Source organism: Monodon monoceros, unplaced genomic scaffold (genome assembly GCF_005190385.1).
Source record: "Monodon monoceros isolate NGI ecotype Baffin Bay Population unplaced genomic scaffold, NGI_Narwhal_1 Super_Scaffold_21, whole genome shotgun sequence".
Lineage (NCBI taxonomy): Eukaryota > Metazoa > Chordata > Mammalia > Artiodactyla > Monodontidae > Monodon > Monodon monoceros.
This window is the reverse complement of record NW_021703778.1, coordinates 37,875,664-37,899,953: the sequence shown is the minus strand read 5'-3', so window position 1 is coordinate 37,899,953 and position 24,290 is coordinate 37,875,664. Positions and strand designations below refer to the sequence as shown.

At 52.5% G+C, this 24,290-nt stretch overlaps 2 protein-coding genes and 1 non-coding gene across 4 annotated transcripts in view; 2 read left to right on the top strand and 1 right to left on the bottom strand.

Annotated features, from left to right (window-relative positions):
• FANCI (FA complementation group I) overlaps positions 1-1,289 on the top strand; it is a 78,059-nt gene extending 76,770 nt beyond the window's left edge. For both annotated transcript variants that reach the window (XM_029237290.1, XM_029237289.1), the window contains exon 38: positions 582-1,289. In XM_029237290.1, the coding sequence (XP_029093123.1) occupies positions 582-644 (63 nt within the window). In that variant the 3' untranslated portion in view covers positions 645-1,289. The remainder of the gene's footprint in view (positions 1-581) is intronic.
• POLG (DNA polymerase gamma, catalytic subunit) lies at positions 750-18,287 on the bottom strand. Its single transcript, XM_029237292.1, has 23 exons — positions 18,121-18,287; positions 16,554-17,342; positions 13,463-13,658; positions 12,379-12,543; positions 12,140-12,286; positions 11,911-11,990; positions 10,911-11,093; positions 10,652-10,806; positions 10,358-10,484; positions 9,176-9,412; positions 8,112-8,232; positions 7,818-7,904; positions 7,400-7,507; positions 6,766-6,926; positions 5,989-6,042; positions 5,781-5,898; positions 5,212-5,347; positions 4,864-5,110; positions 3,342-3,464; positions 3,043-3,211; positions 2,707-2,915; positions 1,571-1,731; positions 750-1,005 (listed from the first exon to the last, which is right to left on the bottom strand). Exons 2-23 carry the CDS (start codon positions 17,180-17,182, stop codon positions 947-949), a joined length of 3,672 nt encoding a protein of 1,223 aa, XP_029093125.1. The 5' UTR covers positions 17,183-17,342; positions 18,121-18,287; the 3' UTR covers positions 750-946.
• Positions 18,288-18,519: 232 nt separating this feature from the next.
• TRNAR-UCG lies at positions 18,520-18,592 on the top strand. The gene has a single exon. It is a non-coding gene; the product is annotated as a tRNA-Arg (tRNA).
• Positions 18,593-24,290: the final 5,698 nt, after the last annotated feature.

The following is a 24,290-nucleotide window of genomic DNA, read 5'->3' as shown; positions in this document are numbered from 1 at the left end:
CATGCCAGTTTCTTATCCTCCTTTTGCCCTCTGATAAGACTAAAAGGGAGAGGAACAAACCAGTTACATACAGCAGCACACCGTGAGCCCTATAGCATCTCTGAAGCAGAACTCAATGTTTCCTTACCTCTAGTGCCTAAAATTTCTTATCACCTCAGGTTTGTCTAACATAAACTGGGAGTTTACATAAAACACCCTGGATTTCTAGCGTCTCAAAAATTTTTAACTTACATTCTTCAGTTTATCACACTCCAAGCCATAATGCACCTGGCCCCATCCACTCCCTTTGCCTACTAGGCATTTGAGTTCAGGGGAGTTATGTAGCATCTTGATGCCCCTTCTCTGTCATCTTGTCCCACGCATGTCCCCAGGTATAACAAAAGCCCAAAAAAAAGAAGTTAGCACCACCTTACTCTACTGTAGAACTCTTCCCTTCTCCAACATAATTACCTCCCAGGAGTGGGAAAGGGGAGAAAGCATGACTAACACAGGCTTTGATGAGAAGATAAAGGATCTTTGTTTTTATTTCCACTGCCTCCGAGCAGGCTTATCACATTTAGAGCGTTACTTCTCTCCCCTAGGGCACTGCATCAGAGCATGAGGGACAGAACAAAGAACCAGCCAAGAAGAAAAGGAAAAAATAAATGAAACGCCTGAGTTAATGTGAACTTTGGGGCTTCTGCTTTCTTTTCACCCAGCAAGCAACAATGCCCCCTTGTCCTACAGCCTGCACCAGTGTTGGCATCTTGGTTCTGAACTAATTGCACCATCAGTTAGAGGCAATCATTCTTGGCAGGTCCTGCTACTGAAAAATGGCTGGCCTTAGGCAAGCCCTTTTGCAAAAAAGCACAGCTGAAAGCCTGAGTTTAGGAGCCTGCACTGCCCCGATGAAGCTCCACGGGAGCAAATACAGAGCCTCCAGACAGAGCTATGGTCCAGGCTGGCTTCATTTTTCCAGGGAGCCTTTGGTGAGTTCAATTATCTGGTAAATATCCAGTGCTTCACCTGAAAAATAGTGCAAATTGGTTAGGATGCTTCCTCAAGAATTGTTAACTCACAGGTCAGAAGTGAGAAAAGGAACTTAAGGTCAAAAAGTACGGAAGGGTTCAGAGTAATTGCCAGGAATGGTAATGTTACATTTGGGGGGGATCTGTTTTCTTTTTTGTATAAAATAAGTTTATCTTAGATACATAGAAAATAAGCTTTTTGATTTACTTGTTTGGCACTCAAAGCACAGTTTTTTCACTTAAGAATGTACTTTGACTTTATACAGTAAATCTTCAAACATTTCCGTTGTGGTTAAAGAGGGAAGGGAACAGATGGAAGAAACCAGAGTTTCAAACATTCCTTCATTTACTGTGAACAGCTTTCTGGAAACACATGCCTTTGTGATTTGAGCATCATGCTCACTTTGGAGCCAGGGCACATTATAAACTGAAACAGCCCAGAACACAGCACAAGAAGTAGACTTCTTATCCTCTGGTGCCCCAAGCTTCGTGTTGTCCAAGACCACTTTCTATGCCTAACGTCCTACGAGTGAGTAACGAGGAACAAAGGTGTTTGTGCTCACCCTCGGGAATCCCGTATCTCCTTTCCATCCCAGTTGGGTTGGAAGGGGTTTTACAATCCATGGTCACTTCCTTCCTGAGGCACTGGTCGATATCGACTGTACTGAAAAAGGCGACTGACTGGGGCAAGTCATTCAGACCCAGCTTGTAGGCAAACATGCACCTGAAAGAGACCCGACCTCCTCTCACAGTCATGTCCCTGCTGTGAATCCAGGAGAGATGACCTGGTATCCGTAAGGCAGAGCCTCCCCCCAGCCAGCTCTGTTCACTTAGCAAAGAAAGCTGAAGGGCCAGCACTGCCCGCTATCCAGCAGCCAAACACCTCCCGCTGAGACACGTGCAATTATGGACTCAAAACACACCTTTTTTTTTCCAGTTTGGTACACTTTATTGATGTCAAAATTTCAATTATTGGGCCAGAATTTGAATATATGAGGATTTTCATTACCTCTGTTAAACATAACCCCCCCCCCCCAGGAGATGATTAAGAGGGCAGCGGAGACAGTGTTGAGTATTGTAAAACATCCATTATTTACCCATTAATCAGGATAGATCATGGTTCCCAAACTGGTTCTGGGGCAGGATCAACATGAAACTGTAACATCATTAATGTAACCAATATAAACTAGGAATTTTACTACAAAAAAAACCACAACTCAATATATAAAAAAATATGTTTTTAAAATCACATTTGAGTTTCCCCATTAACAATGTTTTCTGTCAGTATTCAGAATAACAAACTTCTGGCACTTAAGAATTAACATTTACGAATGGAAGAAAATATCTCAGTTTTCTACGGGTTGAGAAAAGCCTCTGTCATTTTGATTTTCAAAACAGAAAGGTGTGTTCTGAGGGGAGCACAATTTGAGAACTACTCTTTGGAACAACTGCCCTGGCTTCTACCTTCTCACCACCTCAGTGATCTAGTCTTGGTATATGACACTTTCAATCCCCCAAAAAATTTTTTCTAAAGGTTGAGGCCAGTCTTTTTTAAGACTGCTACAAGTTTTAAAAATCAGAGAGAAAAGTGGGAACATTTATTTCTGGGGGGGATGAAAATTCAGATCATGCTCAGCCTGGTCCAAGCCCCACATATCTGGTATATAGTCATGCCAGAGAGGCCACGGGCCTTGCCTACCTGGTCAAGAGGTTGGTGATCTGCAGGGCAAGGGCAGCGCGGTAGCGGTCCTCCTCCCGCACCAGGTAGCGAACCTCATCGTGGATGCTGATGCAGAAGCGCCCATCAATGGCAAACTCCTCAAACAGCCACTTCATGGCCACAAGCATGAGGTGTAAGTAGTCCACAGCGGAGCTCTGCACCACCCAATTCACACGGCTGGTCATAAACTGGGGAGGGAAGGTAGGCACAGGCGAGAAGGGTTAAACCACATACCAGTTCACTAGAGTAGGAGGTAGTACAGGAACCCTGCCCTCCCTGCGACCCTCTCCCCATGTTCCAAGGGTAGTAGGATACCTCCCCCTGGACAGCAGAGGGCTCCAGGGCTCGGGTGATGCGGCAGCCCAGCACCGGGGTACGTGGTGTGTCAGACATCGCAATGCTCTCCAGCTTATTGAACATTTCTGACTCCGTGCCCCCCATCCAGGCTCGTTCAGCAACCACCTCCCACTTCTTCCATTGTGATCTGGGGGGCAAGGAACAAAGAGAGGGCAAGCTTTGTCTTTTAGCATCTTAGAGCTAAAAATAAAGCATCCCAGCTTTCCCCAGGCCAGCCCAGACCCGCCCTCCATCCTTAACACACAGACAGTTCTCACTTCCTAGAAGCTTCTCTCTGGATCTTGCGTAGATCCTGCAGGGAAACCCAGCCATCCTCGGTCCTGTCCACAGGGAGGTCCAACTCCCTCAGCAGCCACTCGCCCTCATCTGACAGCCGATACCTTGGGGGGGGGGGGCGGGTGCAGTGTCACAACTGTCATTCCCACGGGAACGCCTCTTCTATGCCAAACCCTGGGCTAGGAGCGTTCAATCCCCTCTCCACTTCCACAACCACCCTGGGGTCGTGCCTTTCCCCTACAAGCTCCACTTCAGAGGGGGAAAAGGCTCAGAGATACTAAGTGACTGTGGGATCACACAGCCAGGAAGAGGTAGAGCCTAGACAGGAACCCAGGATTCTGGGGACTACATGAGGGTAGCCCAATAAAGGACATACTCCAACACGAGAACCACTACTGTTATTATTGTCCTAATGCCCTAGACACTGCACTGCCCCATGACCAGCAGGTGGCATGTAGTAGTCCAGAAGGCAGCAAGAGCTATCACCCCACATTGCGGGGGGGGTGGGGTGGGGGGGTGCGCGTAGGGGGGAATAGAACAGGCTACTCCCTGAAAGGCAGAGGACAGAAGACAGAACCTACAGCCAGGCCCGACTGACCCTTCTCAGTCCCCACTGCCCCAGACTCCCAGCTTCAGTGCAACTTCAGACATCACCAGGCTCGTCTCCAGATGGCTCCAGAGCCACGCCACTCACCTGTTCAAAGGTGCACCAGGGTTTCCCCACCACCCCTCAGTCCAGACTCCTCTGTGAGGCCAGCAAAGGTTTCCACAACTAAGGCCCAACCTCTTCTGTCGTCACTGCCTTGCCTCCGCCAGCACACACCGCCCACGGTGCATGCCACCCCCAACCCCATGTCCTCCTCTCACCTCCCTGGACAATACTCGGCTCCCCTTTTCTGCCTTTATGCAGTTACTACTGAACTGTTATCACTTAACTTTTAGTCTTTCCATGAGGAGGTCAGCTAATTAAACGTGGACACCGTGTATTATACCCACACAAGTTGTAAAGGCACCTCTCCTCCCTCACACTCGATTCAGGAACCCTCCTAGGAGGCTGCTGAGGCCCTGAGCAAACAATAGGTACTATGGGCGGAAGCAAACTGAAGCCTGGGAAGGCTTTCTCCTCTGTCAAAATCAGTTTAAAGTCTCTGGTTTTCCATAGGCCCTCCTGTCAGCTGTCCTACTAAACCGCCTGCTGCACTTGCTCTCACTCCCTGTAGGCACGTGAGTTTGCAACCCCCCGTTACTGTTCACTCTGCATGACCAGAGCTCTGACAGCATAACAAAAGCACAGCTTTAACTCTATGAGGAAAACTGAGCATTAAGCAAGCAGATGTCACAACCCAAGGACAAACCACCCTAGAACTAGGTCACAGCGGTCTGGAGGAAGAGGGGCCAGGTGAGGACTCACGTAATGGGAAGAGGTAGAAAAGAATGGGGCGGTAAAGGTAGTAAAGCAAGCCTGAGGCCCTGGGGTAACGTGGATGGGAGAGGCACCCTCACCTGCGGAGGCCCTTGGTGACCGCATACATCTGTCGGGCCTTCTCAGCTGCCTCCTGCCGCGTGAGCCGGTGGTTGAACTGCATTAGCAGGCGCTCAGCGAAAGGCTGCCCGGCCCCATAGATGCGGCCATAGTTGAAGACCTTGGCGTGCTCACGGCTGATGCCCACTGTGGCAGCTGTCTTACTGTGTAGATCGGTGCCCCTGCTCTTCCTGCCCTGCAGTGTCATCCACCCAAAGGCTGTGCAGCCTGGGGGGCGAGGTAGGAGTGAGAAAACAGGCTTCAGAAATAATCCTCCTGGCGAGGCATCAGGCTGCCACCGCTTTGCTCCGGCCCCGGCTCCTGCTCACCATGCATGCCGGCAAAGTGGGCGTCTCCAAGCACAGCTGCAATCCACAGCTCCTGTGAGTCCACATCAGCACCCACGAGGATGTAGCCGGGTGGGGCCTGCACCATGGCCTTCAACTCACTGCCTACTCGGTCAGGCTGCAGGAAGTGAGGTAAGCCCCGACCTAGATACCCCAGTACACTCCTCCCACCCATCCCTGGAGCCTGACTAGACTGAGAATGCTGGAGCCCTTCCTGAGGGGATGGTTTTAAGGAATGCCAGCCAGCAGTGCCCCAAACTCCACAGTTCCAGGTAAAGAATCCCTGCTCCGTGCCTGGCTCTATACCCAGCCCCATCTAGACTCCACAATAGCTGTGCCTAGCATGCCTTGTCAATGTCTGGCCAGGAGCAGGTGCCCAGAACATATTTGCTGAAAAGCTGGATGAGTTGTGAAGCTAGATTTGAACTTGAGTCCTGCCTGACCCAGATCTTAGGTTCCTTTTCATGCTCCTCAGCAAAGTCCCTCTGCAACCCCAGCTTCTAGACACACAGGAGAGAAAGGGCAGGACCAGAGATGCAGAGGACACATACCCGGGCGTTGCTGGCAGTGAGCCATGTGGGCTCTACAGCCCGTCGAGTGATGGTGCCAGCGGTCACAACCTGGGGCAGGATGGCCCCATAGCGGCCTTCCTCATCATAGTGTGGGTGCCTGGGGGGAGGACATGAGGCTCAGCAGCTTGCTTGGGTCCTAGGACCCGCCCCCGTTTTCCCGTTCCCACAACCACTTGCCAGGACATACCTGGTCACAGCACGGGGCAGAGCTGACCTGGGCAGCCACACCACCATCTGGGAGCTATGGGGACAGACGGGTTGCTCAGCACAGCCATAGGGAGCACACACTCCATCCCCCATCACAACACGGCCCTCATTTGCCCAGCTTTGGGGGTTGCTGTGCCCCCTCCTTGCCCAGCCTCAACCCTTCTCCCACTGACTTGACTCAGGGTGGGCCTAGCATCTACCGTCTAGGAGCATAAGCCACCGGGAACTAGCCAGGCATCTGAGGTAGCTTCGGCCCCCGTCCTGGAGTATCCATGAGGCACCCAGCACCAGCCCTGCCACCACTGCCTTTTCCAGGCTCAGGGCAGACTTTACCAACCCATCACAGCACCCTTCTCACAAGAGTGTGCCACTGGCAGCCACAAACCCCTCAGAACTAGCCTTCGACCCATTTGCCATTCCCAGCCTACAGGACCCACTCCCAGCCCCCAACAGAGCTTACAGGCTACTAGCCCTCCATGGAAGGGGCCACAGAGCTGGGAGGGGCCGCCAAGGTCCTACAGTACCACTCTTTTTACATAACAGGGAAACTGCAGCTGGAGAGGGAACGAGCCTTGCCCACGGTCCCATGGCACCAGGACCACAAGCAGCCAGGCCTCTAGACCAGGCTGTCCCTCCACTGCAGCACAGGCTGTCAGGGGCCCCTGGGTGGAAGGCAGGGGAAGGGATCCCAAGACTGCAGTAACCCGGCCAGAGGCACGGACAGACAGCATGTCTCTGCCCTCCCACAGTGACCCACCTGATACGTTTATGGGCATTCCTCCAAAAAGAAATCATTTTGTTGATTTCCAAGGCACGGGGCCCACTGGCACCTCCTGGGCCAGCCTGCAGGGTGCCGTCCTCCATCTTGGGCAGGAAGTCTTTGGCAAAGGGGCTGCCCACATTGCAGCTGTTACCATCCTGAAGAGAGCAAAGGAAGCAGGGGCTGGAGGCACATAGCAGACCCCTAGCTGAGGAACTGATGCCCTGTGTGCCTGGGCTCTGCCCATCACTGAGCCCACAACCTCAAGCAGAGCGGTCTGGGGGGCGCGCGCGCACACACACACACACACACACACACACACACACACACACACACACACACACCCCTAGCTCCCCTCACAGTAACAGCCATCAGTCAACAGATCCTATCATGTACCAGATGTGGCACAGACACCTGACATGCCCTGTGTGTAATTTAATTCCACCACCATGCCCCTCACCACCCAATTTTCAGAAGAAAGACAAAGCCTCAGAGAGATAACAACATCTGTATGAGATCATACTCTGCGCCACTACTACCAGCATTCCTGCAAAAAGGGAGTCTCCCTGTTTGAGTCACTCCGGAGGCCTACTGTGCGCCCTGAGCACAGCGAGGACACCAGGACACATACCTTGTGAGGCAGCTTGAAGAACCAGCAGCCGGGGATATCCACATCATTGTAGGGTCCGTTGCCATGGTGATAAGCTGGCTGGCTGGCTTTTGGGCCACCAGCAGCAGTCTGTGGGGGCCACACACCTAGATCAGGCCCTGCTCCAGCACCTGCATTCAGCGAGGGCCATGGGGTAGGGGGTGGGAAAAGGGCCTGAAATGGCAAGCAGGTAAGCTGGGAAATGACAGGATGGCTATGAGGTCTCAGGCTTCCTCCTTGGCCTCCAACAAGTATGGGGCCACCCAAAGGCAGGGCAGCCATCTCCCAGCTCCCCAAGATCCTGGGAATTCTCTGGGGGGAAAGAGCTACTTGGGTACAAGAGGAGGGCCCTGCCACCCAACACCCACCCAGACAACCCCTGAGCAGGTGCCCAGCTCACCAGAGCTGGGGGTTGACCTGGAACTGCCACTCGCAAGTTCTCCATCCTGGCCTCGGCCTCCACTTCTAAGCAGCCCATTTCTTCCACCTGGATGGGCCCAGGTACCAAGGAAGTGAAGCAGAGGGCTGGCTTGGCCCAAATCCACCACCCCTCCCTGCGACACACAGACAGCCCAGGACAGCCTGAGGTGGACAACTGAGCGCATCCAGCACCCCGCCCCCACCCAAAAGGCCACCCCTTCCTTGAGGGAACAGAGCCCCCTCCCCAGAGCTCAGGCTCAGAGCCCGCCCTCACCGTCTGCCACATGGTGCTGCTGTCGGTGAGCAGGAACTCCTCAGCCAGGTCTGCCTCCTGCGGCTCCAGCTGCTGCTTCCCCTGTTCAAGACAGTGCTTCCTGTACAGGGACTCGATGGCTCTGCGCAGAGAACAGCAGCAGCAGCCTCTGGTTACCGGGTGCCCCCTCCGGGCCAGGCAGCTCGCTGGGGGCCTTCCACGACTCCCTCCGTTTAGCCTCAGAATCAGCTCTGGGGCGGAAGTGGACAGCACTTCCCCTGGTTCATAGACAGGGAGTGACAAATTGAAAATGACAGCACAATGGTGGCAGGCTGGGTTTCGAGGCCTGGGCTGACTCAAATCTAAGCGCTTCTCCCCAGAGCTGCCACCTCCCCAGGAAAAGGTCTGGGAGCCCAGCAGTGGGAAGTCAGGGCTGGGCCCTGCCCCAGGCTGGCTCCTGCCCACTCATCCATCCTTCAGCTGCAAAGGGGCAGACTGATCCCTGCCCCTCTGTCCTAAGGCCCCACGGGTGGTTCAGGCTGCCCCGCAGAGCCAGGACTCTCAATTCTGGGCCACTTCAAGTGCTATGGCTTCTCCCCAACACCTGCCTGTCAAAAGCTCAAGGGTTTGTGAGCTCAGACAAGAAACTGACTTCCCTAGGCCTTTGTTTTGCCAACTCTAAAATGAAGATAACCACGGGACTGCCTGGGAAACAAACAAGGGAAGCACTGTAAAACGTTTATTAACACAGAATATAATCAGTGCTCAATAAATTACACTCAAAAAAGGGGGACAAAGCTCATCCCCCGTCACTTCCAACAGCCCTCGCTCTGCACACTCCTGTGAGGGCAGCTGGGCTGCCGGGCCCAGGAGCAGGGCCTCAGTCCCACCCGCTCCAAGCACCACACCCTCAGCCCCACAGGGCTCTGAGGTCCAGACAGAAAAGGCAGCCACCAAACAAAGAACTAGAACCCAGACTCTCAGACCCGAGCTCTTTCCACTAGCCTGAGGTGGGTTTGGTCTCTCTAGCCAAGGGGAAGGGGTGCCTAGCCTCCAGCCCCTTCCTCCCTGAGCCAGAGCCTTACGTGTAGGGGCAGGCCACCCCAGCCGACGTTAGGCCGCTGCCTGGTGGCACCTTAGCCAGGTTGTCCCGCCGCCCGGGCACCAGGTATCCCCAGCCATGCCGCTCCGAGTAGTGCAGAGGGAAGCCGTCCCAGGTCAGCGCCATGAGTTTAGGTGTGACCCGCATCTGGAGACTGAGGAGACTGGGGCCTGGGGTCCACGCAGGGTCATCTAGCCGGGGACAGAGCTTCCGATACCACCTATGCCCCGCCAGAAGAGAGCAGTGTCATGGTAGTCGGGGGAGGACAGTGTGTGACGGCAAGGGCCCCACCCGCTCTCCAAGACCCCAAGGCTTTCTGGTGACCTCGGCCTACAGTCACCATCCCTTCCCTCTGGGATACAGCCAGGACCCCCACGGAGTCCCCTAGAATAATTCGAATATCCCAGAAGGAAAGATCCTATGTCAGCCCCCCTGTACTACTCAGAAGTCAGGACCCACATGCATAACCTAGGGCTGGACTCCTTCCCCAGCTCCATTTCATGCAGGGAGCAAGTAGATCTGCCCTCCCACCACTGCTCTAGAGGCACACCAGAGCCTTCAGAGCTCCATCCCTCACGTGCTGTTCACCGGAGCCAACACAAGGGTGAGGCAAGTGAGGCACTCAGGGCACAAAATTTAAGGCGGCCTCATCTCAGGCAAATGTAAAGTTGGCACTCTGCTGTTCACCCTGGCTGCCCCTATTTTCTCATCTCTGCCACTCTATGGGGTGTGAATGAAGGGTCACCTCCTCAAGGAAGCCTTCCTTGATTTCCCCAAGCAGAGTCAGGCACTGCCTCAACACTGATGACTCTTCTGTCTCATCATGGATATAAACTCCAGCTGCGCTGGCTGGTCTGCACAACTGGCTCCTCCCAGGGAGAAGCTACTAGAAAGAAGGAGTTATGTTCCTATTTGTACTCTCAGAGGGTACTGTGAGGCCCAGTACACAGCAGGTGCTTAGTGCACTTGTACCGCTTAAGTCCAGTGACCCAGGAGTCAGAGCAAACTAGTGAGCAGGACTGGAAGACGGCAGGAACAGACGGCAGCAGGTTAGTAAGGGCCCATATGCACATCACCCCCTGTGCTGGGGCCCAGAACAGAGGTGTCCCAGGGTGGAAGGAGGGGTAAGGATAGCCGCTGGACATGTTAGGGAGACAGGGCTTACCCTGGGTGCCCAGGAAGGTGCTGGGGCCGCTTGGGCAGGAGCTCTGTGGTCCCCCTGAGCTGCTCCAAGCAGGCGCGGGCCATGACATCTCGCTGAAACTCCTCCTCCTCACTGGGGGGGCCAGGGTCTGCACAGGGTCGGGGAGGACAATCAGGACCAGAGGAGGGTCTCTCACAAAGGCCTGCCCAGCCTACTCATGTCCAGAAGGCCGGAGCAACCCCTTCCAAGGGACCCCCCGGTCCCAGGACCTTCCCAGGGTCCATCCCTGCCCCACCTCCCACCCATGTTCCCCACCTTCCTGATCCTTGGGATCCCCAGGAGCCTTGGGCCCCTCGACAGGCAACTTGCTGGCTGCGGCCGGCTCCTTCGTCTTCACCTTCTTTGCCTTCTTCTGCTTAAATTCCTGCAGGTCCCACTCTAGGTCCCAGAGCCAGGGATCTTCTTTGTACCTGCACAGCCAGTCCACCAGGGCAGGGCTAAGGCCAAGCCGAAGGCCAGCCCTCCCACCTGCCCATCCCCTGCAGGGGGATCCAGCCGCCCAGGGCCTGGCTACCTCTCTCCTGAGAGCAGCTGGCAGGCATCGTTGGCCAGGTCCATCAGTGACTTCTTCATCTCCCACTGGAGCTCCTCGTAGGTGCTCTGTGCCTCCGCCAGGTAACGCTCCCAGTTCTGGTTGACGGGCAGGTAGGAGACACCCATCTCCAACATGCCAGCCAGAGTCACCGGGTGGGGACACCTTGAGGACAAACACCAGGGCTGCCATAAATGACCACAGGAGGCAAGGCTTTGGCCCAATCCCTGGGCCAGCCTGGCAATCCTCAACCCAACCACCCACGTCAGAGAGACGGGTTGAAACCCCAGTTCTACCGTCTCCCAGCCATGAGACCCTGGCTAAGTCACTTCATCTCTCTGAGCCTAAGTTCCTTCATCTATAAAATGGGAATAATATCATCCCATCCTCAGGGGTAATGGGGGGAATGACAGATCACAAAAATGAAAATGGCTGCCATTTGCTGAGTAATGACTAAGTGCCAAGCACTGTGCTACAACCCCCCACACACAAAAGATCATACAAGAACCTCACAACTGTAGTCAAGTATATTTGTGTATGTTTCACAGATAAGAACATTGAGGCTCAGGGAAACCAAGTAACTTGCCCAAGGTCAAATGAGTTGGATAGGATAATTAAGATTAGAACCAGGTCTGGCTGACGCTTATGACTCTGACCACATCATAAAACTGACTCACTAGCAAACATAACCAAGACGGATGTGAAGTCCTTGGCTCAGGATCTGGGTTCAGAGACGGTGCTTAGCAAACCAGGGCCACGCACATGAAACAAGCACAGCCTCAGCGCCCCCCTCCAGGGCCTCTGTAGAAACCCCAGAGTCCAAGGCCCAGGTGGCCACCACTGGACAGAGTGGCTCCATGCTCTCAGCCCAGAAAGGCTAAGGCCCCCAGCCTGAGAAAGGCCCAGCACCACCTGGTTACGGTGGGCCCGGGTACCAGGAACCCACTGACCCCCATGGGTTCCCAGAGGGGCTCTCCCTCACCTCTCCAAGAAGAGCGGTAGCTGCTGCTGGAAAACCTCATAGGTGGCCCACACGTCCTGGGCACAGTACTGCATCAGGTCCTGGCACAGGCGACAGGAAGGCGCTGGGTGGGCAGCCATCCCACTACCACCACCAGGCCTCTCAGGGTCAGGTCTGGCAGCTACACTCCCCAGGGTCACTAGGGGTCTGCCACAGCCCATGTCCCCAGAGCCCCTCTCCACCACCATACCTGGAAGTTCTCACGGATGTCCTTCATGCTACCCTTGACAAACAGCTCGCGGGGCTCCTTCTCTAAGCGAGGCCCCCCCACGTAAAGGCTGTGCACGTCTGCCAGATTATTGACACTGCTGATGTCCAGCCAGTCCCAGGATGAGATCTGGAGGCCAGAGCAAGGGACACGGCAGATCAGCTCAGTCTCAAGCCAGACAGGCCGGCCGGGGATGGGGGCCCCCCACAGTGTGCTCTCACCGCTGGGCCGTTGGCTTTGCTCTGGGATTTCTGGCCTCGCTGTGTGGGGTGCCGGGCCTTGCGCTTGCCCTGCTTGGCTGCCATCCACAGACTGCGCTGGAAGCTGCTTAGGCCTGAGATGGCCATGTGCATGCTCATGGTGTCCAGGAAGCGCATGTGGGAGCCCTGAGGAGGAGGCTGCAGCTGAGGGGCCAGCCTACCCCTGCTTCGGCACTTTAGCCCACCAGCCCCACCTCAGCCTCCCCTCCCAGCCCACAGCCTCCCAGTGCTAAAGAGTGTCTTCATGCTTGCTCACGCTTGTCCCTCCACCTGTGAGGGGCCTGCCTTCTCAAACCCTAGCCACGCTTGAAAGCTCAGGCCTGGCTGAATCCCAACACACAGGCCTTCCCAGCATCCAGCAACAGCTCCAGGGGCACCTTGGGAACAGAGTGGCCAAAACGAGGCCTTCCAAGCTATCAGGCTCGGCCCCCAGCACTGCCGCTCAGAAGCTCTGTGGCCCTGGGCAAGTCAACAAGGCTGTCTGAGCCTCAGCACACTCAGCTAGAGGCTAAGGCTACTCTCACCTGCCCTGCCTTTCTCCTAGGGCACTTTTCACAGAATTAAGAATTGCCACAACTATGGTTCTGAGTGTTTGATGTGTGCACTGTTCAAACCCTCTCAACAATCCTATGAGGTAGCTTCCGCCATCTCCCTCTCTTTACAAATAAGGAAACTGAGGCTCAGTTTCCTTAGTTGTAAAAGGGATGTTAAGAGGCTCGAGCTGCTCACCAGTGGCCAAGGCAGGATGGCAGCCCAGGCCGTGGGGCCCACAGCCTCCAAAGACCCACGCTAAGCTCTAAAATGCCGCACAGAGATAAAGGCCATTAGTACCCTGTGACAACTCAGGTCCTGTGCCAGGCAGACCCTAGGGACAGAACAGCTGGGTACAGGGATCACGGGCAGGGCTGGTCAACAGGAGGCCCTGTAGCTTCTACAAAGGCGATGGAGGCACTGGCCAGGAAAAGCAATGCCTTCCCTAGCCACTGAGAGCAGGGCTCTTAGCCCATCCGGTGCCAGAGCCTGCATTTGGCCCCATGAACCATACCTGGATCAGGTACTGCTCCCTGATATGGGCCCGGTCGAAGCACACGTTGTGCCCCACCACTAACTGCTCCTGCCAGTCTCGCTGGGTGGGGCCGCCGGCACTGGCAGGGACCTCCAGGGGAATGAGGTCAGCCGGCGACAGCTGGCTGGTCCAAGAGTAACGCTCTTCCACCAGCCGCCGGCTGCACCAGGAATACCTGAGGGAGGTGAGAGGCAGGCAGGTTCAGCACGGAGGCATTCAAGTTCTACCCCACAATCCCCACTGCACACCTACCACCACATGCCAGGCCCTACGCTAGCAGCTGGGGGTACAAGGGAGACCACGGGGTGCTCCTAGAGCTAGAGGTCGGGCGGAGTGCTGCCCAGGTATGTGTTGGGAGTGCGGAGGAGTTACAAAAGCCTCTTTACTTTTCAACCTCCACAGAGAGAAAGGGAGCTAAGTGCCACAGTCCCGGGGGTCCCAGATGGGCATTCAGCCCGGGCCATCAAGGTGTTTGTTACGCCCAGGGCTCACCAAGTCTGCGCTTGGCTCTGAGGTGTCTTAATGACCGTTATCTACCCCTCACGTTGATAAGCACAAAATGGCTAATGTTCAAAGTGCTAGTAAAGAAGAGAGACAATTATAATAAAACCCAAAGTGGAATTTTTTTTTTAATTCAAAGTGGCAAAAAAAAAAAAAAAAAAAAAAGACAAATGCTGCACACGTGTACAGGATGAATCATCTGACGGCTGGAAAGATTCTGAAGGACAAAGAGCAAATCACGCACCTTGTAGAAGGTGCTCTGTCTCTGAACAACCACCCTCAGTGAGAGACCAGGGAAAGTGCCAGAATGGAGGAAATGTATGCACATGTGCTAGGAAATATGTGCTAGGGTTGGGGTGGGAGGGGCAGGGGATGAGTGCTGCCTGCTGGGGGCCGGACACTGATTCAGGAAAAGGCTGGAGTTTGCTCAAGATCCACAAGACTAAGTGTGGGGAAATGGCTGCTGAGCAAAAGCCTTTTGTGAACCACAGATTACACCAAAGGGTCAAGGCCACTCAGCATCAAAGTGAGTGACGAGGCCACATGTGTGGCCACCACAGCTGCAAACAAGCTGCCCGTTTCCCTTATGGCGGGGAGGAGGGGTTATCTGCCGCAACAGATACAACAAACATAAAACTAGTTTCTTTGGGGGAAGGGGTTACCAGCAAAAAGAGGTTCCTAGTGTTAAACCTGGTAAAATCTAACTCACGCTCCAAATGATGGGAAAACGCTCAGGGACTCAAGTTGAAACCTCCTCCCCTTTCGATTCAACATGTCAAAGCCCTCAAACAAACACAACACAGAAGAAAAGGCTGAAGGATGTCAAATATTTGAGGCTGTGGTGATGACTGGGACTTTAGTTGCAATAAAAAGCCAGACTGTTGTCAAGATCCGGGTCTGCAGCTGTACATGAGAACCATCTTGTTAAATTTATTTGTGATAAAAAAAGAAGAACGCCAAAATGCAAACACCTCTGGCAAATTTAAGATGAGTCAGGACCAATGCCGTTAACACTACACTTTTCCTGTGAATCTTAGATCGGTGTTGACAGCCTGTGTAATGTCCCTCTGGTCTGATGACCAAAGCCCTTACCAGCAGCCTTCGGGAAGCTGCCCTCTGGGCCATCCAAGGCTTTTCCCTCCCACTGGAAACTGCGGGCTGCTCAGGAACCTGATGTTACGCAGCCACGCGGCAGGGATGTGCCCAGGTTAAAAGTGGACTGCTGTCAGGGTCCCATCTGGCACCTCCCACCCCCCGCCATAGTCAGGCTCCCAGAAGGAAGGCCCCAGCATGAGCCCAGTCCTCAGCAATGACTTCTGCCGCCAGGCAAACTGCACAGTGCCCCCAGTACCACCAGCAAGAATGGAATGAGAATGAGAGGAGGATGGGAAGGACAAGGAGAGAAAGAGATGAAAAATTAGGAGAGGAAGAAAGAGGAAAAGAAAAGGGGGACTTCAGGGAAATTGGCCAAGAATGACCAAAAGATCAAAAAACAAGTCCTTCTTATCACTGGTTTCCTAATTTCCTTTCAGCCACCACAGTCTACTTTACTTTCTCAAATGATGGACAGCATTCCCTCTATTTTGACCATCAAGTTACACAGTAAGCACTGAGATTCTCATCTTAACTGGAACTACATCAATGAGGAATCATCTAGTTTTGCTCTTTTCAGCCGTTAATGCCTACCTTATCTATTTAGCCATGCTTTCACCATTTTCAACTGCATATTTAACATTTCGCAGCTTTCTTTACAAAGATGTAGCTTCCAATAGGAATAAAGAAACTGCCAACTTTTTTGCTGGCCATGCCTGAAAGCATTAAGGTTGTAAATAGTATTTTAATCCTGGAATGAAGAATAAAAAAGGGGAGAAAAGTACTGCCATCATTGTTTGAAAAAGAAACTTGGGTAGCACTTAGAAAGTTATTTAAAAAGAAAAGAGAGATTGAATATACCTTTTGGGGACAAAAATGCCTGCAAGCCTGCTTGGAAGGCTCGGGGAAGGAAGCAGTTTCTCAGCTGGGGGTGGTCACGGGTCGGGGGGGCGGTTTCCCGAGGGGAGTGGGTATTTGGAAACACTGAAATGGGTCGGGGCTGCGAGGATTTGGTCTGGCATTTAAGGGAGCAGCTGGGGATGCTGAGTGTCCTATACTGCCTGGGCCATTCCCGCAAAAGGTAGGTTTCTCCTGCCCAAAATTACCAATAACATCCCCAAATGGAAACACTCTTCAAATGTCTTGGACTAACTTCTCAGGAAGCTACTAGGGCAAGTGGGAAGGCACCAAATCAAGGTGATCTCAAGTGGTCTCCCAGTCAGTCTCAAGTTCAACACACATGATTCTCTGCACAGCCCCTATTACCACGTGACATTTGCTTGGGTGTTGTTTACTACCCATACCTTCCTACCAGAAAGTAAGGTCTGTAAATGCTGGGGTCAAGGCTTGTTTTAGTTCACCACTGAGTCCACAGTCCCTGGAAATCCACCCACCAAACACATAGTGGGAGCTCACCAAACCATTAAGCTGGGCCCCCCACATGTGCTCAAGTCCCCTGACCCCTGTCCGTACTCACCAGGCCGAGGGGGATATGGCCACCGCCAATGTGGGGCAAGTTCCCTCTGCCAAGCAGACCTCCACGTCGAACACCAGGGCCCGCTCCTCGGGGATGGCCACGGGTTCGGCCTCCCCCGCGGGGCCGTACCGGGTCCAGCCCTCCGCCCAGGCCCAGCTCGGGGGCCGGGGGGCCAGCTGGGCCTGCAATAACAAGTTGGCCGCCTCCAGGTAGGGCAGGCTCTGCTTCTGGGCCAGGAGGCGGAAGTGCTGGTCCAGGCTGCCCCCGTAGAGGGGCGGTAGGCGCAGCTCCACGTCGGGCAAGGGCGCGGCCGGCTGCCCCCAGAGCCCGTGCTTCTGCAGGTGCTCGACGCTGCGGCGCACCGCGGCCTCGCCGGGCATCTCCCCGCCGTGCCCGAAGATTTGCTCGTGAAGCCCTCTCGAGAGCATCTGGATGTGCAATGGGTTGTGCCGCAGCTGCCCGCCCTCCGAGGACGGCACTGGCCGCGGCGGCGGCTGCGGCGGCGGCTGCGGCTGCCCGTCGCTGGGGACGGGGCCGGAGGCGGAGCTGGAGACCCAACGCCCCGGAGCTGGAACCGGCCCTGGCCCGACGGTGGCGCCGGCCACCTTCCTCCAGAGCAGGCGGCTCATGGTTGGTGCAGGGAGCCCCCCGCTGGGAGTCAGCACACCTGGCTTTGGGCTCCAGCTTGGCAGCTTCTACTGGCTGAGAGACGTGGAGAGAGACACGTCCTGTCTCTGTTTTCCTGTCAGTGAAATGGTTCTGACCATGCCTGCCTTCCACCCACAAATCCTAAAGGAGACAGATGATATACAGTGTTACTAACGACACACGTAACATGTGTGATATTAACAGCCATCATTCCTTAAGCATCTTCTGCGGCCCAGGCAGTGTGCCAAGCGCCTTTAGGTACATTTTCTCAGTGAATCATCACACAACCTTGGGAAATAGCAACACCCCTCCTGAGGAAAACTGAGGTTCACGTAAGTTCATCAGGGAAGGTGAGAGACGTGGTTAAGAGGGCAAACTCTGAATAGGAGGACGCGGGTTTGAATGCCGGCTCTGGCTCTTACGAGACGTGTGACCTTGGGCAAGCTCCTTAGGCCCCAATTTCCTACTCTGTAAAATGGGGTTACGGATTCTACCTGTCATACAGGGCTGCTGTTTGGGTGACACAGGGCGAACACGCCGCGCGGCCCGGCCCTCGGCAAGTCCTCGGCAAATGGTGGCTGCCTTTATCGCAACCGCCGCAGCCCGAGGGCCTAGCGCCTTTAGGAGACAGCGCCCGGATTCGAACCCGCCAGGTGGGCCGCCGTCCCGCAGGGCCCCGACCCACGCCTGAGCCCGGGCCCAGCAGGCCGAGGGCGCCCTGCAGGGGGCGTCGGCAGCGGCCCCCGCGCTCCCGGCCGCCCGCCCGCCCGCCCGCTAGCCTGAGCCCGGCGGCCGCGCCGCGGTGCGCCCTGGGACCAGCCTCCGCCCAGCTCAGGGCCTCGCTCCCTGACTGGAGAGGGAGGGGCCGCGCCGCCGCTCAGGGACCCGGCCTCCCCTCAACGGCGAACCCGCCGGAAACCTCAGTCCGCCCGGTGCTTCGTGGTCTGCGGCTCCCGACCCCAGGCCGGCGACGCGGCGTCTCCCTCCGCGCGGCCTATGCAGCCTCGGAGTGGCGTGTGGCCTGCACCGAAGCAGTCCGCCTAGCTGGCAGCCGCAACTTCCCGTCTGCGCCCCGCTCACTCCCGCCGCTACCCGAGAGGCAAGAGGGAGACTCCCAGCGCGACCAATAGGAGAGCCAAAAGTGGACCGGTCCGCCCGCGGGGTGGGGAGGAAGGACTTCCGGGTGGGCCTTCCCTGAAGAACTCTGGGAACCAAGGTCCAACCTCCCCTGCTCAAGAAGCAGATGGATTCGTCCTGGGCAAGCCGGTGGGCGGTAATAATACTTTTTAGATTGTCTAAAGAGAATAAACCATTGAGCGGCCGCGTGGCCTAATGGATAAGGCGTCTGACTTCGGATCAGAAGATTGCAGGTTCGAGTCCTGCCGCGGTCGTAAGGGGTTGTGTGTACTTTTTGCCTTATTCCTTCTTGGGAATTAAATACCGGAGCTGTACGAAACGCTGTCGCCGATTACCACCTCACGTGGAAGTCTAGGAACGCCAAGATCTGCCGAAATAACTACCCCCACACTCCACACCCAGTATGTCCCACTGAAATTGCTCCCTTACTTGCCCTGGGGGCGGGAGTAGTGGTATTTTTCTAAAATGTACCTTTCGGGCTCATACCCCCACGCTGGTAGAGTGGGGGGGGGGCATCCTACGCGGAAACCCCGATTTTAAATCAACTGATAAGTGGGAATAACAAAGATTCACGTTTGAGGGGAACACCCTCCCTCTCTTCATCCTGGGCAATTCTGATGGGTAAAAATACTGCCTTTCGTTGAACCCGAATCCGCCACCCGGTAGATTAAGCCCTCGCCCCGGCGCGTCCGGCTCCCCCGCGCCTGAGGAGCTACCAGAGGTTGCCTTCCAGTCTTTGCGGGCTCCTATCTCTGCATCCACCCCCTGTTGCTCCAGGTGCCTCTGATAAACTGCAAAGCGCCGCAGAATAAGGCCCACGTGGATAACGAGAGCCTGGGAGTTGGATGCTGGAGACCCAGGAAAGCAAGGCTCAGAGAGATTTGAAACAGACCTGACACAGCTGACTAGGGACAAAACTCAGGCCTCACAAAAAGTGGGCGCCCACCTCCCAGGCCGTGCGTGTGCCAGGACACCGTGAACTGACTTGAAAAACCGACTTCGGTATTTTTCAGGGGTGTGGCTTGGGGATACCCAGGGAAACACACTCCTCCGCCTGTCCTGCGGACTGATCCCGCCCAGAGAGGTGGAGAGAAGCCCCAGACCAAGGCTTGTGAAGGTTGCACTGGCGTTGAACCTAGATCCTTCCATACATTTCCCTTTTCTTTAAGTATGAAATATTCTTTATACATTGTTCTAGATGTATTTAATATACACACAAATGTATTTTTTTTCTTTCTTTTGGCAAAAAATACAAGCAAATGAAAATTCAGTGTCTTAAAATCTGGGCTTTTTCACATAACCTTGTACCACTGATATTTAACAAAATGCCGAGAGAAGAGGTTCTCGGTTTAAATCAGGGACTCCCTAAATGGGGAAAACATTTTCATTATTTCTTCTAATCTCCTACTGCAATTTAGCATTTCCTTCAATTATGAGGTTAGGCTACCAGCCACCGTAGTATCAGCAGCACCTGGGGCTTTGTCCCCAGTAGCAATCACAGATATGTCCATGACACATTACAGTTGCGCAGATTTTTCAAAATATTGTTTACACTCATCTGTACTTCATTTCTTCTTTATTTTAAATTGGGGTATAGTTGTTTTACAATGTCGTGTTAGTTTCTACTGTACAGTGATAAGTATCCCTTCTTTTTTGGATTTCCTTCCCATTTAGGTCACTACAAAGCACTAAGTAGAGTTCCCTGTGCTATACAGCAGGTTCTCATTAGTTACCTATTTTATACATGTTAGTGTATATATGTCAATCCCAATCTCCCAATTCATCCCACCCCACCATTTCCCCCCTTGGTGTCCATACATTTGTTCTCTACATCTGTGTCTCTATTTCTGCCTTGCAGACAGGTTCATCTGTACCATTTTTCTAGATTCCACATATATGCATTAATATACAGTATTTGTTTTTCTCTCTCTGACTTACTTCACTTTGTATGACAGTCTCTAGGTTCCTCCATGTCTCTACAAATGACCCAATTTCATTCCTTTTTATGGCTAATATACACTCATCTGTACTTCAGAATAACAGTGTGGTAGGCCACTGCCCTGATCTCCTTTTTCATGAGTTAACCCAAAAATTACATATTATATCATCTATTTGTTTTTTCTAATATTTCATTATCTTTGTTTTCCTTTGTAATCCTATGTGTTTTATGCATTTAAAAAACATTATTCTTAGAAGATGTCTATGGTACAAAAAAGCTAAGCTCTCTTGCCCTACCTGAATGTCACTTCCGGGGATGGTGTTGCTGGACCTGCCTGATATCCATTAAGAGAACAGCCCTCCTCATAGGTTCAGTGTCAGGAAATGTCCAGCAGGATGCCTGCGCCTCCCAGAATGTACTTCAGGACAGTCTGATACCCTGGCCCTGGAATTAGAATCTTCAGCAAGAATAAAACTGATTGACACTGATTCCTGCTGAGGGAGGGTACCCGGAGGCATGAGCGCTTCCTGCCCAGCTGCACTGTTTCCAGGGTTTTGAGCCCAGCTCCCCAACCTTCCCTCCTGTCTTTTCTGGGAGCTCCTGTGGGAGTGTGTCCTTCTAGAAAAGTCTATTTTTACTAGTAATACCTGAGAAGCCACGTACGTTTCCCTACAATTCCCTGGACCTCTCCTCCCACATAGCAAGAGACAAATTTATTAGGAACCCCCTGTCCAAATTGAAACACTGTACTTTTTTGGAAAGCATGTACCTCAGTTGTAACAAAAGCTGATTTTTTTTTAAATCTCCCCTTCCACTGTTGTAAATGCCCAGGAAGACTGACCTTGTGTCTCACTGGATGCTCTGCTCCAGGCCCTGGCTGGAGCTTGGTAATAACAACCAGCACTTATTAGATGTCAGGTTCTGGCATCTAATTAATTAATCCTCGCATTGACCCCTAGGATAGAGGTACTATTATTATCCCCTTTTACTGATGAGGAAACTGAGGCACAGAGAGGTAAAGTAGGGCACTTAAAGCCTGACAGCGGGTAAGTGGTAGAGCTTCCCCAAGATTTGAACCCAGGGAGACCTGCTCTAGGGGCAAGGATTTCAATAACTGCGTTACACAGTAAACACCCACTCACCCTGAAAGCTGAGGACCCCAGCTCCAAGGTTATGTGCCAGACATGGGCTGGTGCTGGAGATGCAGGCTGGTGCAGACTCTGCATCACTGCTGCTGACTAAGGGACTCTTCGGTCACGGCCTGCTCCTCCAGGGTCCCTCTAGTGAGCTTACTTCCTGGTGACCGTTTTCTGTCGTGTTTGCCAAGCCCAGCTTCAGCAGTTTCTGCCTCAGAGAGAAAATATCACTGTTCTACCTCTATCAAAAGCTACCACTGCCAAATGAAACAGGCTAAACATTTTAGGGTACCATCTGCTTTAATCCTCTCAATAACCCCTTTGGTACTATTGGTACGTAGGTACTATTATTATTCCATTTTACAGAGGAAAAAGGAAAAAGTCTCCAGTAACAAGTATGAGGTTTACTCACTTATCCAAAAATTACACAGTAAGCGCAGGGCCTGGAATAGGACCCAAGCACTGTATGATTCCAAACCCACCAGGCATTTCTGCAAGCCCACTAAACACCCCATGTGAGAAAGGGAGTCTGAGAAGACAGAAAGCCAACGCTGATCCTGGGTTTGCTACTGGCTCACACCAGAGTGACTGGCGTAAGATCCCAGGTCATGCTAATAGCTGCCCCAATATTTGTCAGAAGGCAACATGAGTTTATTTTTATTATTATTTTTTTTAACACTTTACATTTGTATCTGAGTGATACAGGTCTTTTTTTTTAACTTTTTCTTTTATATTGGAGTATAGTTGACCAACAATGTTGTCATAGTTTCAGGTGTACAGCAAAGTGATTCAGTTATGCATATACATTTATCTATTCTTTTTCCAATTCTTTTCCCATTTACATTGTTACATAATATTCAGCAGAGTTCCCTGTGCTATACAGTAGGTCCTTGTTGGTTATCCATTTTTAATATAGCAGTGTGTACAACATGTGAGTTTATTAATATTTTTCATGAGTCTTCCTCCTTTGTGCTTGACCAGTGGGACCCCCAAGGGAGTTGAACAAGAGGAACAGGATGAAGAAGGGGGGAGGGGAGGGGTCTTTTAACCAAATATTATTTACCACGCAGTTCATAAGTCTCCTTATCTGTAAAATGGGGACGTTATAGCACCAGCACCATGGAGTTGCTGCAAGGGTCAAATGAGCTCTACGTGTAAAGCATTGAGAACAGCACCCGGCCCAGAGTAATCGCTCACAAAGTGTAAGGTGTGATTATTCTTATGTCAGCACCTCCATAAAAGCTGTGCCAGCACTATGAGCACCTCCAGGGCATTTGTCCCTGAAATAACCACACCTGCGCTACCGGCCTTCAGAAAGCAGAAGGCGACCATCTCTTTTGAGCTGTTTCTAGCAAAAACACATGGGAAGGGGAGGGCTCGTTTGGGGTCAGCTCCTGCCGTGCCAGGTCTCCATCTACCACCTGTGGGATCAAGTTGGCATGTGTGTAAAACTGCGGATGAGAGGTGTGGGCTATTTTCAAAATGTGCTTCATATTTCAGAGGGGTTATTGTTGATGTCAAACCTGTGTAGTTTAAGGGAAAAAGGGAATTAATGGAAATGCAAATCATTGGTCTTGTGGATGAGAAGCTTCCTGACCAGAAGAGACCGTGCCCTGTCCATTTGTGTGTCCCTAGCATGGAACCTGGCACATAGAGGTGGACGCTTATTGTCTCCCTCCAACCCACCCCACCCCCAGCCAACACCAATAGTCCCTTCCTGACTCCTGGCCAGGGCTGAGGAGCTGACTCAGTCCCCACAGCCAGGGACTGGGCTTATTAATGAAGCCAAGCCAAGCAGGCATTCCACCAAAAAGTGAACAGTATTTCCTTACCATCAAATAGCCCGTCAACGTTGAAATTTCCAATGGCAAGAGCCCCTTTTTGCTTTAGCTCATTTGGGTCGATTTCCTGTTGTTTGTGATGGAAAGAACTCTCACGGATTAAGTACTCATTAAATATTTGCTGAATAAATGATCGAGCTTTTCTTTTTTTATCTCTTTAGCTAAATTTCACCGAAGTAAATTTCACCAAGATAAGACCAGGCCATACACAAGATTCTCCACAACAACTTATGATACTGGAGATATCTCTGATACAGAGAAGTATTTAAAAAGAAAACTTGATTTATTTCTACCATAACTTGAAAACTATCACATCATAAATATAATTTTAATATATACAGCTATAGAATACCTAATTTATATATTAAATATACATTGAATGTATAATTCAACATATAAAATTTAAAAATAACAGACACCAGCAAGAAATTGAGCCGGTTTACAAAAATCCACACCTGAAAATAAGTTCCTCCCTCAGAAGAATGGAACATTATGAACACTATATAGTAAGGAGACACTCAGTTAACATATATTAGTTTAAGATAAAGTTGAGGTTTTTGGGCTTCCCTGGTGGCGCAGTGGTTGAGAGTCCGCCTGCCAATGCAGGGGACACGGGTTCGTGCCCCGGTCCGAGAAGATCCCACATGCCGCGGAGCGGCTGGGCCCGTGAGACATGGCTGCGAAGCCTTGTGCGTCCGGAGCCTGTGCTCCGCAACGGAAAAAGATGAGGTTCTTGGTCAATAAGACAATTTCATTCTTAAAACGTTGATGTTAATCAGCCCCAAGCCATCTCCATCCACATGTGCATGCCACGAGAAAGGCAACTGAACTGGCTTCTCTGATATACATTTGCATACTTGTACATACTTCACATACTAAACAAATGCCAACTTCTGGAAGTGACATTTCTACAAATCACTGAAAAAAAAGTCCCCACAAGGATCCATCCTGGGGGCCATGGCATCAGTGCAGTGTGTCCTTCCAGACAGAGAAGGGCAGAACCTTCAGTTCCTGAGGGATTGAAATATCCATGGGC